The 19171-nt window shown below is 35.9% G+C and overlaps 1 protein-coding gene across 1 annotated transcript in view; it reads left to right on the top strand.

Moving 5' to 3' along the window:
- The window catches only part of CYBRD1 (cytochrome b reductase 1), a 58229-nt gene extending 46394 nt beyond the window's left edge, over positions 1–11835 (top strand). The window contains exons 5-6 of the mRNA XM_074215720.1: positions 9198–9274; positions 9384–11835. Coding sequence (XP_074071821.1) covers positions 9198–9231 — 34 coding nt within the window. The 3' untranslated portion in view covers positions 9232–9274; positions 9384–11835. The remainder of the gene's footprint in view (positions 1–9197; positions 9275–9383) is intronic.
- The last annotated feature ends 7336 nt before the right edge of the window (positions 11836–19171 follow it).

The following is a 19171-nucleotide window of genomic DNA, read 5'->3' as shown; positions in this document are numbered from 1 at the left end:
CCACGAGATGCTTCCCCCCACTCCCCATTCCCAATCTTTCCCAAACAAGTTGCCATCAAGCCACATCTTCTTTGTCTTAAAGTTATGGAGTGGAATAAATAAACAATTCCAAAGGCCAAACTTGAATTTATCTGTATTCAATGCTACCTTTTTAGATTTTTAGCCTCCTTTTCTGACTTGTCAAGATATTTTGAATGATAATCCAGTAATCCAGCATATTATAAATTTAATTCTGCTTCAGTTCATCTACAGATTTAATGAAGATCCCAAATATAAATTTGTCCAAATATTTGTCGTACACCTTGCCCTACTTGTATGGCACAGATATAATTAATTAATTCTTAATGTTATCTGTTCTATAATGCCTGGTTCCTATTGAGTCAATCCTCTGCAGATAAAAGGTCTTCACTATTTATCACTCTCACCCAGGCCAGTTCAGCAATTTCCTGGATAGTATAAGTTTTGTCAAAATCTTCAGATTTCTCAGGGGCTGAGGCCCCAGAGATGGTTGCATAGAGATGATGGGTTCACTCCTATTTCAATGCTTGACTGAAAATTCAGCTGATTTAGACCATCTGCAAATGAGTGTTACTTGCTTGTATCTCCCTTGGCTCAACTTGAACCTGAAAGAGAGCTTTTTTGATCAACTTGATCAGTATCTCTTGAAGAATTTGGTGTGCAGCTCTAGTCAGTCCATTATAGGGAGATACAGTCATTGGAGACTTAGGATGTCATCGAAACAATATTCAGATGCTAAAAGGTTTAACCAACATGAAATAAAGATTCTGAAAAGTTCATTACCAATATGTACTTTACAATTGTTCAAAGAGTTTCCATATTTTTTCCAGTGAGGAAGAAGGACCTTCATGGCATCACCTTCATGTTGTAATGATCTTCTTTGAAAATGATGGACAAACATTAATATTTTTCTCTCTTGGACAATGTTATTATGAAGTTTCATAACAGTAAGGATAGCACAGTAGAGTTACATTCTCCTTTATGCAATAGAGATTATCCTGAAACACTGTGAATAAACCAAACTACTATATATTTTATCTGATTTTATTTTTTATCATCATTTTAAAGATATTTTGCCATTTTGGGATTTTTTGGCAAGACAATAGGGTTAAGTGACTTGCCCAAGGTCACACAGCTAGGTAATTATTAAGCATCTGAGATCAAATTTGAATTCAGGTCCTCCTGACTTCTGGGCCAGTGTTCTATCCACTGTGCCACCTAACAGCCCCTGTTGTTTCTGTTTAATCCAGATTGCTATCATTCTTTCTGAGAAAATAGGATTATAGATTTAGAGCTGAAAGATCATCTAGTCTAATCAAGCAACAAGCATCCATTAGTCTCCTACTATGTGTTAGATATCAGGCAAGGCAATTAGGGATATAAAAACTAAAAACAACAATAGTTTACATAATATTTTAAGGTTTACAAAGCACTCTTCATATATTTCATTTGATCTTCACAATACCCCATGAATTGTTACTATTTTTCCAGTTGTGTCTGACTCTTCTTGCCCCATTTTGGGGTTTTCTTGGTAGATACTGGAGTGATTTGCCATTTCTTTCTCCAGTTCTGAGGCAAACAGTTAAATGACTTGCCCAGGATCACAGAGTTAGTAAGTGTCTGAGGCTGGGTTTGAATTCATGATTCCTAGTCTATTGCTCTATCCACTGTGCCACCTTGTTGCCCGATGAATTAGATACTACTATCAGCTCCTTTTTACTGATGTGGAAAACAAGACCAATAAAGGTTAAGGGATATACCTAGGATCATATAGCTAGAAAATATCTGAGGCAGGGTTCCTATCTTCTTCATTTTATGTCCAGTCTTCTATCTACTAGCTGCTGGAACAAAAATGAAATAGATTTACTTTTACTGAGCTTATTTCTATTCAGTCTCTTCATTTTACTGGTGAAGAAGGAGGGCCCAATTAGATTCTGCTTAAGTGAATTGCTTAAGTGAGCATATTTAAACTCAAAGTCTTTAAATCCATTGTTTTGCAGGAAAACTTTCCCAGTCTTCCTTCCCACACATTTGCTCCATCCCTACTCTTCCCTTCTCATATCCCTTCTCTCAGAGTTTACCTTCCTTTTACACTATATAAAAATTGATTGTACAATGTTGTCTCCCCCCAATAGAATGAGAGCTTCTTGAGGACAAGGACCACGTTTTTCCTTTATTTGTACCTCCATCATATAGCACATTGCCTAGCCTATAGTTTCAATAAGTGACTTGCCCTGAGTCATCCAGTTAATAAATATTTGAGGCCAGCCAGCACTCTAACCATTGTACCACTTAGCTGCCCATGTTGAACTGGAAAGGAAAAATAACTTAGGGGAAATTTGTTTTGGATTTCCAGTGCTTACCCAACTCAGGATTTACATAGCCAAACAATACTATCCTGTACATATGCTTCATTGGACACTTTCACTCTCTCTCTCTCTCTCTCTCTCTCTCTCTCTCTCTCTCGCTCTCGCTCTCCATCAGTATATCAGGATTCTGGGGCTCAAGTTGCCAAATTGTGTTTGTTTCCAAGCCAATGGTTTTCCTAGGTCTAAGCAGTTCTCTCTCCCATTATTTTAGCAGGCTTGGGGACACCTATAATTTATGAGTTAAAGGAATAAAAAAAGAACAAGAAGCTTCCTTCCCTTTCTGAATTTCAGTGCCCATCATGCCCACCCTTAGTTTTCACTATTTGACTCTGACTAGTTTCTTGGCCCCTCCTCCCTGTCCCTCTGTCACTAACCTTATCGTCCTTCAAGGCTTAAGTTGGATACTACCTTCTAGGAGACTTTTCCTGATCCCCCTAATTTCTTGTCCTCTCTCCTTAAAATTAGCCTCTATTTCCTAATCTGCCTTAAGCTCTTCTCTTCAGTAGAATATAAATTCCCTGAGGTCCGGGAGTGTTAGAGTTTACCTTCATTTTCCCAGGAACAAACACAGTATCTTTCATATAGTTGCTACTCAATAAATGTTTATTGGATTGAATTATCTAGACAGACTGAGAAATGTAGTCAGTTCCCTTAGGAAATGTTGGGGCGGCTAGGTGACACAGTGGATAGAGCACTGGCCCTGGAGTCAGGAGTATCTGAGTTCAAATCCTACCTCAGACACTTAATAATTACCTAGTTGTGTGTGGCCTTGGGCAAGCCACTTAACCCCATTGCCTTGCAAAAAACCTAAAAAAAGAAAAAAAAAGGAAATGTTAAAGAGTGGGAACACAAAGTCACAGTTGAGAGATTATAGGGAGCTCTTCTATCTCATCAGCTCTTCCTATTTTGTACAGAGCAGCTGAGATTGAGGTGTGCAGAATGGAATAGGAGCATAGCTATGCAAGCCAAGGAGAGGACAAAATCAAAGACTTAGAGCAACATGGAAGTTAATCATCACAATGATGAACGTAATAATAACTAGCATTTACATAGTTTGCAAATGTTTTATAAATATCTCATTGATTCTTGCAATAACTGGGGGGAGTAGGTGTTATTTTTAATTCTCATTTTACAGTTGATGAAACAGAAGTTAAAGGATGTGCTGGTTTAGAACTCTATCCATTGTGTCATCCATAGTCTCTAATATATATGTGGATGTGTGTGTTTGTGTGTGTGTGTGTGTGTGTATACACATACACAGCTACATACTTATCCATACAAACATACATAAACACATACATGTATGCACATACATATGTATATTTACATATGTACATATGCATGTGTGTATGTGTGTATATGTGTATATATGTACACACACACACACACACACACACACATATATATATATATATATATATATATATATATATATACACATATAATAGCCCTCTCAGGTCCTAAAAACTGGAATCAAATGTCCCAGGGTCAAAGAGAGACATGAGAGTAGACATCATCTGGGGGCTCTGTTACATTTTTTATACTTTTTTACTTGCTCATAATAAGATGAACCATGTTGCTTTCCTGGAAAACATTTACCCATATACTTCTTTTTTTTTTAAAGATTTTATTTATTTTGAGTTTTACAATTTTTCCCCTAATCTTACTTCCCTCCCCTCACCCCCCCCCCCCCACAGAAGCCAATTGGTCAATCTTTACATTGTTTCTATGGTATACACAGATCCAAATTGAATGTGATGAGAGAGAAATAATATCCTTAAGGAAGGAAAATAAAGTATAAGAGGTAGCAAGATTACATAATAAGATATAATATTTTTTTCCTAAATTAAAGGTAATAGTCCTTGGTATTTGTTCAAACTCCACAATTCTTTCTCTGGATACATATTGTATTCTCCATCCCAGACAGCCACAAATTGTCCCCGATTGTTGCACTGATGGAATGAGCAAGTCCAACAAAGATGATCATCCCCCCCATGTTGCTGTTAGGGTGTACAGTGTTTTTCTGGTTCTGCTCATCTCACTCAGCATCAGTTCGTGCAAATCCCTCCAAATTTCCCTGAATTCCTATCCCTCCCATCCCATGGAACAATAGTGTTCCATAACATACATATACCACAGTTTCTTAAACCACTTGATTTCCAAATTCTTTGCCACCAAAAACAGGGCTACTATGAATGTTTTCGTACAAGTGATGTTTTTACCCCCCCCCTTTTTTTTAATCATCTCTTCAGTGTATAGGCCCAGTAGTGGTATTGCTGGATCAAAAGGTATGCACATTTTTGTTGCCCTTTGGGCACAGTTCCAGACTGCTCTCCAGAAAGGTTGGATGAGTTCACAGCTCCACCAACAATGTATTAGTGTCCCAGATTTCTCACATTCCTTCCAACAATGATCATTGTCCTTTCTGGTCATATTGGCCAGTCTGAGAGGTGTGAAGTGGTACCTCAGAGATGCTTTAATTTGCATTTCTCTAATAAGTAATGATTTAGAGCAATTTTTCATATGACTACCCATATTTCTTCAAGACTTCATGAGTCTGGGAGAAGCTGTAGACAAACATCGAAATTGTGTCTTTATTTGCTTTTTTTGCTAACCATATGCAAAAATAAAACACTTTTCACAATTAAACCTATTCCTCTGTCTCAATTGGGACTCCATTTCCCCATGTGATTAGAACTTGGTAAACTAAAACAAGTTCAGTGAGCAACAGAATTTTGACAGTAGGTGAGAGGCAAGAGTTCTGATTAGAAAAATCCCCACTAACTGACAAGATAGGGCAGTCACCCAGAAGAAGACAGAGCTATGGAAGGTCATTAACTCTCTAAGAAGGATAGAAAACTTGGACCTCCCAAAGCACTTCTGCTCAGTAGAATACATATATCTGAATACATACATCTGAAAGGTCAGGGTCAAGGTTAGTAGTGCCACTGATGGTTAAAGTTGGATGGAAAGGAGAGTTTCCTTCCATGCTATTCAATTGCATCTGATGCTTTGTGATACCATTTGAGGTTTTTTTTTTTGCAAAAATTCTGGTGTAGTTTGCTCTTTCCTTCTTCAGCTTATTTTACAGATGAGGAATCTGAGGCAAACAGGATTAATTGACTTGTAGAGAGTGAGTGGATTTGAGAGTCCACTTAGAGAGTAGATTTGAACTCAGGTCTTCTTGACTCTAAGGCTGGGGCTTTATCCACTGTACCACCTGACTGCCTTTTCTTCCATGTGAAGCTGCTAGAAAATCCAGTTAATGAAAGGGAGTTGGAGAGTTGGGATCTAAGAGTCAGACCCCATGGTTCAAGAAGCTATTCCTTTTCACCTGAGCATACAATGCCTCATTTTCCTCTACAGCCCCCAACTTTTATTAACTATTTTAAAATACTTTAGTACTTTAAGCACTGTTTATCTACTTTAGCAGATGATTTTCATTTTCTTTGGCAAAAAAATTCATCATCCTGAGACCAACTTGGAGATGAGACTTTCCATATTTAGCTGAATTGGTCCTTGATCAACTTTATGCAGGGTGACATTGGGCCCACATTTGAGGTCTTTCTATCTCACCAAAACTTATATCCTACTGATATTTCTCTTAAGAACTCAGCCAATATCATGCCTCAGTGAGGAATTGGAGCAAGACTTGAGGGTAGACATTAAATATCTAAATGACCATTTTAAATCTAAGGAAGCACTCAATGTGAGCTTTCTAATCCCAGCCCAGCCCATGACTCCTTAGACCACTTCTTCTCTACCCTCAAAGCTTTCTTCTCATGCTAGCAATGTCTCCACCCAGACCTATGGCCTGTTCCTCTAATTTTGGGAGAATTCTTCCTTTAATCTCCATTTGAAGAAGCACTATGTCAGTTGTGCTCCCTTCAAATTGGAGCCAGTCTGTAACTCCTAGACTATTTCATCTCACTCCATTTTGGGTACCTTCCCCTTTCCCCCATTAGAGCTCCATTTTATGTAGGGTCTTCCATTACCAGAATGAAAACTCTCTGCAGGACAGAGTCTATCTTTCTTTTTATATCTATCTTTATTCTCAGTACTTAATTCACAATATTTTATAAATGCCTTATCTGTCTAGATATTGTCCAAATATCTTCAGATTGATTATCTGTTTAATGACAAATCTTTGGCTCATAGAAATAGAGATAGAAAAGTACAGCCTAGGTTTGGGAAGACTCATCTTTATGAGTTCAAATCCAACCTCAGACACTTACTAGTTGTGTATTCCTGGGCAAGTCCCTTTCTTCATATGAAAAATGACCTGGAGAAAGAAAAGGCAAACCACTCCAGTATCTTTGCCATGAAAACTCCAAATGGGGTCACAGAGAGTCAGACACAACTAAAATGACTGAACAACAATAACAACAAGAATTATGTATAGTTGTTCAATTTCATCAATTCATAGAAGAAACAAGCTCCAGAGGATGTGAGTTGTCTAGGGTCACCTATTCAGCTAAATACTTTATTGACATGATTAAGATAAGGCTATTAAGTTATATTTTTTCTCTCTAGGTATAAACTAGAAAAGTGTTCAGAGAACACAAGTGACTGGGTAATTGGAAAAATATTTTCAAAGTGAGGCAACTTATCAGTCAGATCAATGATTCCTATCATGTGTTCCCTGACTGGGGATATCTGGGGTTTATGAGTTCATAAGTCAATTCATACATAAATAAATCTATAATCTATAGAAGTGATAGCTCTTATAAGGTGTTCAGTCATTTTTCAGTCATTCAGCCCTCATTTGGGGTTTTCTTGACAAGATATTGAAGTAGTTTGCCATTTCCTTCTCCAGTTCATTTTACATATGAGGAAACTGATGCAAACAGGGTTAAGTGACTTGCCTATTGTCACACAGTTAATACATGTCTGAGACTGGATTTGAACTCAGGTTTTCCTGACTACAGGCCTAATGTGCTATCCGCTGTATCATCTAGCTGCCCTATGGCAGTATGCTCATTCTAAACAACAATTCTGGGGTGAAGGTATTATTATCTCTTTTTTACAGAAGACAAAAATGAAACAAACAGAAATTTAAGTGATTTGCCCAGATCACACAGCTAGTAAGTATCTGAGACCAGATTTGAACTCATGAAGATGAATCTTCTTGACTCCAGACCCAGCACCTATCTACTGGGCACCTAGTTGACACACTTATAATCTATGCATTACAGTTTTTTAAGTCTACATAGATGTTATTACAATGAACAAAACACAAATTCATTTTAGAACTTTACTGCATTCACAGTGGATTTTTATAACTCGTTTTCACAATCAATAAATACTAACATTATAAACTACCATCATGTAGGAAAGCCTGTGAAAAATATTTGACAATTCAAAGGGTCCCAAAACATTTGGTAATCACTGTGTCAGATTTTAAGAGTTGTTTTTTCTTTTGGTAGCAGCAGTAACTCCTGTAATGTAAGACAGACACTTAAAAATTTAATACCAAAACAATTCAACAAAAAATCCTTTGAAAAAAATTCTAAAGATAATAAATTAGAGGCACAGTTGGATATAATGAAAAGAACACTAAAGTAGAAATAAAGAACCCTTAATTTTACTCTTGGTTTTGCCACCAACTAGTTTTATTACCTTGGGCAAATCATTTACCTTCACTAGATCTCAGTTTCTGCACCTGAACAATGAGGATGATTTTTTTTAGATTACCTCCAGAGGCTGTATTGTTTAATGAATAGTAATGAACCTGAGACAGGAAGGCCAGGGATCAAATGTTTCCACTGAAACTTTCTAGGTATGGATTGAGTAAGTTGTTTAATATCTCTGAACCTGTTTCCCCATCTTTAAAAGAAAAGGGGGGGCACTAGTTGTCTCATTGGATATAGATTTGTAATTGTAGAAACTTTTAGGTTAAGTAAGAGTACATGACCAATCAGTGAAATTCCAAAGTGTGAAGGAAATGAGGAAAAAATATGAAAGTTCACATATTTCAATAAGGTTCAAATGGGATCCTTCTGTGTAAAAAATGCATTTCTCTGTAGTCATCTATAAGATAGTATAGGCCTCCTTTAGGATAGAATCCATCTAGTACATTATATTGTTGCCAAAAAGGAGGGGAATAAAATACAGTCTGAGAGGTTCTATTGACACAACTCCATTTCTTTGTTTCTTTTACCTCAAAGATTTCTTTATCTGTGGGGATTATTCACAGTAATCATGTTCATTTTCCTCTTCCATATCCTCTAATATCTCTCTGAATTTTAAATCTATGATTTTGTGAAAAGGACTGAGGGTTATGATTCTTTGGAGTTTTTGGACTTCTGTTTCTACTCCATTAACAAAGAGCCATACTTTCTAAAGATGAATGTAACCTAAGTTTGTCTGGGCATGCATGCTCAGTTTACCTAACATGGAAACCTTCAGGGACCTTTGGAGCATTTTCTGATTTCCTATATGGAGACTTCAAATGCCCCCTAATATGTTGGGGGAGCATCATTGTTGTTCAGTGATTTTCAGTGTTGTCTGACTCTTGACGATGCTATTTGTGGTTTACTTAACTTAGATACTGGAGTGGTTTACCATTTCCTTCTCCAACTCATTTTACACATGAGGATATCAAGACAAACAGGTTTAAGTGACTTGCCCAGGTTCACACAGCTAGTAAGTGTCTGAGTCTGGATTTGAACTTATAAGAGGAGTATTTCTGACTCCACGTCTGGTGCCTCCTAGCTGCCCATAGGTGGAGCCAGTCTCATCTGATTGACTTCCTGCATCTTTAAAATGGTGAGACTGACTCAGAGTCCACTCTTTCTGTTGTTCTTTTAGGTTGTCTCTCTTATCTTCTGCATCCAGAAGATGAAGATCAAAATTTACCTACAGCATGGGCTCCATGAACTGAACAGGTGAGAGAAAGAACTGTCCTTCCCAGGCTCCCCATCTTCTCTTCTAGCTCAGAAAAAGGAATCTGGAGGTATTTGATTTTGTTGTCTTATTTGTCCTTCTCACTTTCAGATGCTGGAGGTGATGTTCACAGGACCAGGAGTTTCAGCCTTGATTATCTTAGAGCCAGGATTACAGAAGGATAATTTTAGCCAGCAAACCTGGATGGAAGACCTGAGAAGCCAGAGTACCTCAGATTTGAGCTTGAGAAGGATTTTAGATTCAAAACTGGCACTGTGCTAAATTATGTACCTAAACTATGAACCCAATTCCCCTTCCCCTCCCCACATACTGGAATAGTGGTGCAAAGGGGGGGGGGGAATAAGCTCCACATATTGGAAGATATTGTTTGTATATTTATGATTATACCTTTTGAAGTAAAAATTTTTGTGTAAAAAGCTCATGTAAATGTTAATAACTAAATGGAACTAAAAGGTATAGGGAAGTAGCCCCTACAACTGAGGGAACAACATTGATAGGGTTAGAACTATTGGAAGAGAGTCTAAACACCCTCCAAATTCCTTTTAGGATGTCAGAAAAACATGAGGGTGGAGGGATATTGCCTTTCAGGCAACGTTCTCTGTTACCCTAATAAAAAAAAACCAACCAAAATCCCAAAACCTGCAAGCAAGAATGTTGAAGAAAGATATTAATATGTTATCCTCTGTTTTAGCCATAAACCTAACAAAAGAAATTTAAAATTAACATGATTTAAAATCAAGTATATCTAGCCTAGAATGAGATGCATATTTCCTTTCATGCTCTCAGTTATGTCTCTCTACCCCAAGATAATTTGAGGAAAAAAAAATCACAGTATATTAAAACACAGTTATAGGTTAACATATCAGAACATCAGCTACTACTCAGATCCTTCCTAGACAATTCCCCTCCTCAAAGAAAGAAAATTCTCTTCCCCTATAATCAATATTGCAATATTTTCTGAATATAAGAAGATATTTGTCTTGGATAGGTGACAAAGTTCTTCAGGTAATGAAGACAGCTAGGTTTTAAAGAAGAGAAGAAATACTATTTGTTTTCACCTTCAACCCAGTTCCCTTAAAAAGACGTTTATTCTTGACCTAATTCACCTTCCTAAAGGGGCAAATTTGAAAAGGGTTTTTAGACTGGAGAAAATTTTTTTTCATACTTCTACTTTAAAAATGAGATTTTTTAATATGCTTATACAGGAAACAGGTTTTGAAAGGACACAGAAGGCAGGTTTAGTTTAAGGACAAAGATAAGTCAAGACATAATTGACAAGAGAAATGAGAAGATCAAAGCCACACAACCAGAATTCCCTTAGTTCCTGTAGTTCCTCCTGTAGTTCCCAGAACTTTAAAGACTATCATCCATTCTTTCCTCCTCCATTCATTTTTTTCATCCTCAGATGAAAAGGTTGTAGAACTTATTAAAACTGATCCTTTTACCTGTGCATTTGATTCCATTCTTTCTTCATCTTCAAAAATCATCTTCCCCCTCTCCAAAGTCTCTTTTACATTTGCTTATGTGAACATGATAAGAACTCATTTCTAAAAAAGAGTCTTCACGTATACCTTCTCCCCCCCAGATTACCCTCTGTTCCCCTTTTCTCAGTGCCAAATTTTTTGGAAATATTTTCTGTATGGAATGCTTTCACTTCCTTGTAAATTCTTTTCCACTTAACTCCTTGCAATTTGAATTTTTACCCTCAACCTGTGCTTAGTTTACTCTTTCAAAGCAAAAAACTCTGGGAAATTCTAATTTCTAATAAAAAATTCTAATGACAATGCCCTGACCATTGCAGGTGATTTTAAAACAACAGCAAATTTATTTAATTTATTAGAATGATAGTCAAAATAGTGGTAGATTTGGAGCAAAAAGCTGGGCTTGAAATCTGATTCTATAACTTCTACCTATGTGACCATGGGTATGGGGGAATGATTACTTTAACTTAGGATGAGCAGTACCATTGGTTTAAGCCTCCATTTTGTAATATAAGCTGTTTTTCCATAATAACAATGTTTCAACTGCCCAAATTTGGTAATCCACTAAAAATCTGTGTATCCCAAATCTGGTATACAACTGATAAAAATACTTGCCAATTACATAATTTTGACTGATACCTTTTCATCATAATCTTGAGTATCTGATCACTAACAAAATTTAAATACAAGTTGGAAACACTCTTATCTGGAACCATAAAACAAAACAAAACACTGGAGACTCCAGCCATCCAACTGAATTAGAGTAAAGACTAGAACCAACTTTTATATTCTTTGCCCTTATAAATGTGAGCATCCTATATTTACTCCAAAGCAGTGTGGATGGATGAAAACTTGCCAGGATGTCATCTGGGATGGAGATACAAGATTCTGATCTGGGTAGAAAGGAACCATTGTCAAGAACCTTTTGTCAAAACACAGCGTGCTTACTGGAACTTTTAGGGATCCAGTTGGTGGTTTATTCCTAGTTTTGTATTATTGACTAGAATTATTTGTCTTATTGACCAAATGTTTGTATTTTTGATCAGCCAATAAAGTTTGATTATATGCATTGATTAATGTAAATCTTTTTATTGTATTCTACAAGCACACATAATGGTAAATCAGTTTTACATGTACAGCATACATTACACTGAGCAAATTTCTAAACCCTTCTAGGTCTCAGATTCTTTTACTATAAAGAGTAGACTAGCTGATATATAAGGTTCCTGCCAAAATTAAATCCTATATCATAAGAATTTGTTGATAAACAAGTTAACCTGCCTGCCTAGAATGGAGAAGAACAATCTTTAAAGTCAAGGAGCATATAATAGACGTTGAAGATGGCATCCACAACTTAATGAAGGCTAACAGCTGCTCAGTAATGGAATCTCCCCCTTGGGTATTAGGGAATGAGCAGCATTATCTTAATGCTGAGAGGCACAGTTAGCAAACTGGCCCTTGGGAGTCTGTGAAAGTATGCATTTGCTGCTAAGCCAGAAATTGGAAAAGGAGTTGGTGTGAAAGCTGAGGGAACATTAGCTGCCGTGAGTCAATGCTTGTGGTTGTGGAAACAGAGGGATTTTACTTATTGTGAGGCAGTGTGTGTGTGTGTGTGTGTGTGTGTGTGTGTGTGTGTGTGTCTGTCTGTCTGTCTGTCTGTCTGTCTGTCTGTGGGATTTTCAAACCATGAATCTCTGGGTGCCTGCAGGTCATTTGTGGAATTGTAGATTCTTGGGAGAGTTTACTTCATCCTTAGGATGGGCTGTGGCTTGTAGCAATGTGGAGAATCAAAGCAATATGTGGGGGGCAGGAGCTCCCAACCTGCATTTCTAGAAGGCAAGAGTGTGAGTGAGCACTGCAATCTAGTGCCCATCATATAGAATAGAGAGTTCTAGCAGTTGAGGATTGGTGATGGCAAACCCTAACCTAATAGTTGATTGGCACAGTCCTGAGCTCTCTATCAATCTCTTCCCAAAAGATGAGAGGCCTTGGGACCTGAGAAGAGATGGTCACCACATGCTGGCCCATAGTGTGAGGGTCAGAATAAAAGCAGAAGTGGGTCCTTGTTATATGAGACAGAAGGGTCACTGAAATCCCTTTTCAGGTAGATTGCTCCTGAGAGAAGATCAGCAGAGGGAAGGATCCAAGTATTAAGTCTGAAAGGGGCAGAATTCTCCCGTTGGTGCCATTAGATTCTGTTCAACTGTGAGAGCTGATGCTTATGCAGTGTTAGAGACATGTCTCCCCCATCAATTAAATAAGAGTGACATGTAACTAATATAGTTAAAAGCTTACTAATGGAAAGAACAAATAAAACCTTTGGGTGAAATGTGATGATCAAGTTCATCCTTTCATGAACCTTTTGAATTTTTGAATGGATTTTTGAAGTCCTTCACATACCATTGTTGAGGCACATCAGAAAAGCAAAACCTGTGACTTTGACTAAGATAGTGACCAAGGCAAAGTTCAGACCCAGTCCTTCTGACTTTAAGCCCTAGTACCACACTGTACTATGATGTCACTAAAAAGAATAAGAGAGATTAAGGAAAAGGAGGGAGAAGGAGTATGAGATATAATGAGAAGAGATTTAGGGATAGTAAGAAGGAAAAAGAAAAGAGGATCACTCTGAAGCATTTTTTTTCATGTCCAGAAGAGAAGAAAACCAGAGGCATAACGATCAGGGCAACTTTGAGAATTACAAATCAAATTTATAGTAATATAATTTTAAAATAAAAAAAGCTATACATAATAGAGATTTGCCATTTGATGTACATCCTTTTTTCCATTCTGTTTTATATAGGGAAATGATAATTTTATTCTGTGCTTAAATTCAGAATAAAGAAATTAATTTAAAAAATAATGAACTGGGAGTCAAAAGATCTGAGTTTAAATACTAGGACTTCTATTAACTAGCTGTGTAACTTTAAGTAGTTCAATTAACCTCCCTCTACCTCAGCTTCCTCATCTGTAATGGATTGGAATTAATGGTTTTTAAGGTCCCTTCTAGCTCTGACATTCTAAGAAAGGTTTAGTTATTATTATATTAATTATACAGTGCAAAGATTTTCTTTATACAGTAGAGCATCTAAAATCTACATTCTTTAGAATCAAGCAACATGCCAATTAATGGGTAGGGGTTGTTTTTTTTCAGATTTCCTATTTATATTCAGTATGTTGTCTGAATAAGATATAATTTAATTAGTCTTTTATTCATTTGAACAAGTTCTAAATATTGAGGATTTTTTATTTTTGTTATTGTTTTGTATCCTAGCACTCACTCCATTCCCAAATTATCTTGTCGTACCAGGCCAGTAGAATGCAAACTCATTAAAGGAAGAAACTGGTGTCTGGGTTGAGTTGTGGTTTTTCTGTTCAGCAGCAAGGAAGAGATGCAGCAGATGCCAGTAGAGAAGCAATATGAACAGTCAATTCACTGTTATGAACTCTGTATCTTTATCCATTTCTGCTCCCAGGTGCCAACATGGGATCTGGACTATGAGTGCAGTGGTATTGTTTAGGTCCTTGATAAATGTTTGTAGACTGGAAACATTGTATTAAAAACAAATTTTACTATGATTTTCTAACTTCTCCATCTTTTTGAAACTCTACTCTCTTTGAATGTTATCCTAAAATTGGAATTTTTGTTTTGTGTCAGATGAATTTTTATTGAAATTTCATTTGATTACATTGCTAAACTCAGTCTTCTAAGTTTGTTGCTCATGGGTCATGGTCTTTCATCAAAATCTTTTAAAAATCAAAAAACCCTGATAGGTACAGTCAAACTTTAAAAACTCCATGTTTCTTCTAATTTTTTCAAGTTATCATTGAAATGTTCCACAAAAGTTTTACTCCAATGTCTAACCCAGGTATGCAGTTGATTCTGGATTATCAAAGGTTTATACTGCAAAATGGAAACTCTGAAAGCATATAACCAACTGGAAAGACTGTCAGTAAGTCCAAATGATAGACTATCCTAGAAAAACCTGGTTAAGCAATAAGAACCAGCCAGGTTGGTCCTTAGGTATGGATTCTTTGGATATGATAACCCTCAAAATAAAGCAAAATATAAAATAGTTCTCATTCCTGTGTGACCTTCTTCACTGGTGATAGTGCTGAGTGTTCAAAGGATGAAAATCAGAGATTTGGACTACCTGTGAGTATTCATTTAACCACTGGAATTCTAATTGAGAGAACTCTGTTTAATAATGAGTTGAATTCAGACACTTTAATATCCTTGTTATAAATGAAAGCAAAAGATATAAGTGAGTCACAGAGAGAAGAGTTCACAGATTCTCGAAGAATCAAATGAGAGTTGATTCTAACATAAAACTAAAGACAAAAAGAAATATAATTTCATTGAATGCCTTGCAGAATTTATGACAAGCATAAAAGGTCCTGGTAGGAATAATCACAATTTATGCAGCAGTGCTTATTGCAAGGATGAAGAAATGATGATTTTTATGAAGAATTTGACAAGTTTCTTCGATCTGAGCCAATGAATACATTGGCACTTGGTAACTTGAATACAAAGGTAAACACAATAGGATAGTACAGGGTTAAGAAATGAAAAGACACTAAAGATAGCAAATTACCAGTCTCATATCTCTATTTCATAAATAGGAAAGGGGGATGGATCTGTTATTTCATTGGTTAAAGGAACCACCAGTGACAGAATTCCTCTAATAGTACAGGTCAATATTTTCCCTATTACATATAGTCAAAAATCTGAGAGATCAAATGACTTGCAAAGAGTCAATATATATATATATATATATATATATATATATATATATATATATATATATATATATATATATATATATATATATTAGAAACAGGCCTTGAATGCAGATCTTTCTGGGGAAGAGGTAAGCTCTTTTTCCATTACACCACATAAACACTTATACCCCTTCAAAAAAGAGAAATGCAAATATAGTCCTCTTTCTTCTTCTCTGCATATTGAAATATTGTATTCATTAATGGCTATTAAATTCATAATAAAAAAGAAATTTAATTTTAAAAGACAATAGAAAAACTATCATCACAAAAAAAGGAAACTGACTCTGTTCTATTGTTCTTGTTCAGTCTTCATGATCTCATAGATCACAGAATGCCAGACCCTTATAACTATCTCTTGAAGTCTGTGAAAGTTCATATTTGTTATTTCCATGATATTATCTATCCATCTCATCGTCTGCTATTCCCTTATCCTTTTGCCTTTAATATTTTTCAATGATGAATCATATCTTTTCATTATGTAGCCAAAACTTTAGCTTCAGTTTTTTTACCTTCCAGTGAATTTTTTTAGTCATTTTTCATTTGCATCTGACTCTGGGTTTTCTTGGAAAGATATGGAAGTGGTTTGCCATTTCCTTCTGCAGTTCATTTTACAGATGAGAAAACTGAAGCAAACAAGGTTAAGTGACTTGTCTAGAGTTACATAGCTGATAAATGTCTGAGACCAAATTTGAACTCAAGAAGATGAGTCTTATTAACTCTAGGCTCAGCACTCTAACTATTGTATCACCTAGCTGCCAGTGAATAGACCAAATTAATTTATTTTATTTAACCATTGACTGATTTGATCTCCTTGCTGTCCAAAGAACTCTCAAAAGTTTTTCTAAGCCCCACAATACGAAAATATCAATTCTGTGATTCTCAGTTTTTATTAATAGTCCAACTCTAACAGCCATAAATTGCTACTTAAAACAAACCATAACTTTGATTAAATGAATCTTTGTAAGCAGAGTGATAGCTCTGCTTTTTAATATACTATCCATGCTATATCCTAATAGATAGAAAATGACTGATTAGTGGTCTCAAAGTAAAATACAAAGAGAAACAAGGAGAATTTTGTTGAAATAAAATAACTATCATGGTTTGGTCTTCCTTAATATCTTTCCCTGTGAATTTTCCCCTCCTCCCTGTGCTTTTTGCATTCATTAGTAGAAAGTATTGGGACATCCAAACTAATGACTTTTAAGTTTTAATTTCAGATCTTGATACAGCTGTAATTATAATATCCACAAGCTGGAGGACCTCACATTCATAAACTATTTTCAACTTGAACTCCATAAGAGATCTTCTCTATCACAGTGGCAAACATGATTATTAAGTATGAATCTCCTTGTTTTATGCCTCATACAATATTTAAGGTACAAGGACATTAAATAAGATTATTTCTGGTGTTATATTCTTCAGTAACAATTTTGAAGTATAATGAGAGATACCTCAATGGAAGAGAATATATGTGGTAATGTTTTGCTCTTCCAAATTAAATGACTTTTTGGAATCAACAAATGATCATGGTGTGATTTTGTATTCTCTACACCCCCCAGTCATTTGTGTAATGTTAAATATAGATTCTATTACAGAATATTAGTTAGGAAAGCCTACCAGTTCCTCAACTTATGCCCTCATCAAGAATGCCTCGATGCATGTATACATGATTTTTATAACTATTATCTAGGAAGTAAAATGAGCATATGGGTCTATCAGTGCAAGTGTTTTCACAATAACTTTTTGAGAATTAAAGAAGTATGATTTTTTTTCCCTATACCTTTCATATCTTTCCCTCTTTCAGATATCTTCTGAATCATACTGTCACTTGTGTGGCCTCTAAAAGCCTGAATCTCCTCTATGTAAATTTGGTCTAATACTGTTTTTCCCCCCCCCTCTATTTCCTCCAGCAAAATTTCTTCCAAAAATCAATTTTAACTCCTCTAAAATAAATTCTAGGATTGTGATGTTAGAATGCAAGGACTGTGGCTCTACTTATTGTGATGATAAAAAAGCTAATTATTAAAACATTTTCAGATCTTTTCCATCTTTCTTGTTTGTTGTTCTTCCATTTTCTTCTTTAAGTATCCTCTAGATGATTTTATTTAGTTGATCTCTTGTTAAGCTTTTTTTAAAATTGGTTTTATTCTCTATTCATTATCTTTGTTTTCAAAAGTGATACTGCTCACAATCTTCCATCATCAGTTACAAAATGTTATATATGAGATTCAATTTTAAATAAGCTGTGGTTGGCTACTCTAACTCTCAGTCTAGAAAGAGAATCAAGAGTTTGCAGACCAAGGAGTTTTTTAATGCTCTTCTATTCTTTTTTAATTATAGTGAACTGACATCAATTATGTTTCTGTACAAAATACTTGTCTTTAAGATCACTGAATAAAAAGTTTTATTAAACATTTAACAATGTATATTATTATTTCTATATTAAAGTACCTACAGCTAAAATTCACAATTGAGTATCATTGTACAATGCCTATCATAGAAGGAAAAATTAATCACACTGCTCATTTTGGCAGAGTTTTACATATCACTTGTCTCCCAGGTGCCCCAATGCAGGGATTCAGTTGCAGCTAATGTTGCCAAGATACCTGAAGTTGAAGGCACAGAGAATAATGTCAAAGGAATTTGGTAGCATGCTTTACAGCATATTCCAAGTCATACCTATTTCCCTGGGGAATGACTGGTCAAATCTCATAATACCCTTAAAATATTTGCTCCAGAACAAAATTACTGCTTCATCTTTGAAAGAAATAATATCTGAGCTCTTCCAGGAGACCCAATCTCTTTAGCATCTCTCCTAATATTTTTCCTACTCTAAGAGAGATGATGATCTTCAAAGTTCTTTCAAAATTGTATCATAAAAGAAATATGAGGCTGACTCTGCATAACTGAGGAATCTGCCCTCTTTCTACTTCCTGGATTAAAATATCCATTCACCAAAGTGTTAAAGTCAAAGAAGAAATAAGGTTTTTAAATGGTCTAAATGAAAACCCACCATCATTAAGTCAAATTATACCAGTACTATCCCATTAGCACATTAAATGCACCATTAATTTGTCGGTTTTGGTCTTACCAATGAGATGATATGTGGTTTTTTTTCATCCTGAAGAGTTTACCAGCTAAAGCATAGGGCAGTTTGAGGTAGCTGAATAGAGAATTGGCCTTGGAGTCAGGAAGACCTAATACAGAATCCCATCCTAGACACTTACAAACTGTGTGACTCTGAGCAAGTCACTTAACCTCTCTCAACTTCAGTTTCCTCATCGGTGAAATGGGGATAATAATGGTACCTGCCACACAGAGTTGTTGTGAGGATCAAATAGCAAATATGCTTTACTTAAGGAAAGTAGTTATAAATCTGTGTAAATTATTTCTTGTCCAGTTGTGCCTGATTCTTTGTGAGCCCATTTGGGTTTTCCTGGCAAAGTTACTGGAGTGGTTTGCCAGATCCTTCTTTTAGTTCATTTTACAGATAAGGAAACTGAGGCAAACAGGGTTTAATGACTTAGCCAGGGTGACATAGCTACAAAGTGCCTGAGGTCAGCTTTGAACTTGAAATGATGAAACTTCCTGATTTCAACTCTGGTGCTCAATATCCAC

Source organism: Macrotis lagotis, chromosome 1 (genome assembly GCF_037893015.1).
Source record: "Macrotis lagotis isolate mMagLag1 chromosome 1, bilby.v1.9.chrom.fasta, whole genome shotgun sequence".
NCBI lineage: Eukaryota > Metazoa > Chordata > Mammalia > Peramelemorphia > Peramelidae > Macrotis > Macrotis lagotis.
Note: the sequence above shows the minus strand (reverse complement) of the source record. Positions and strands in the feature narration are given on the sequence as shown.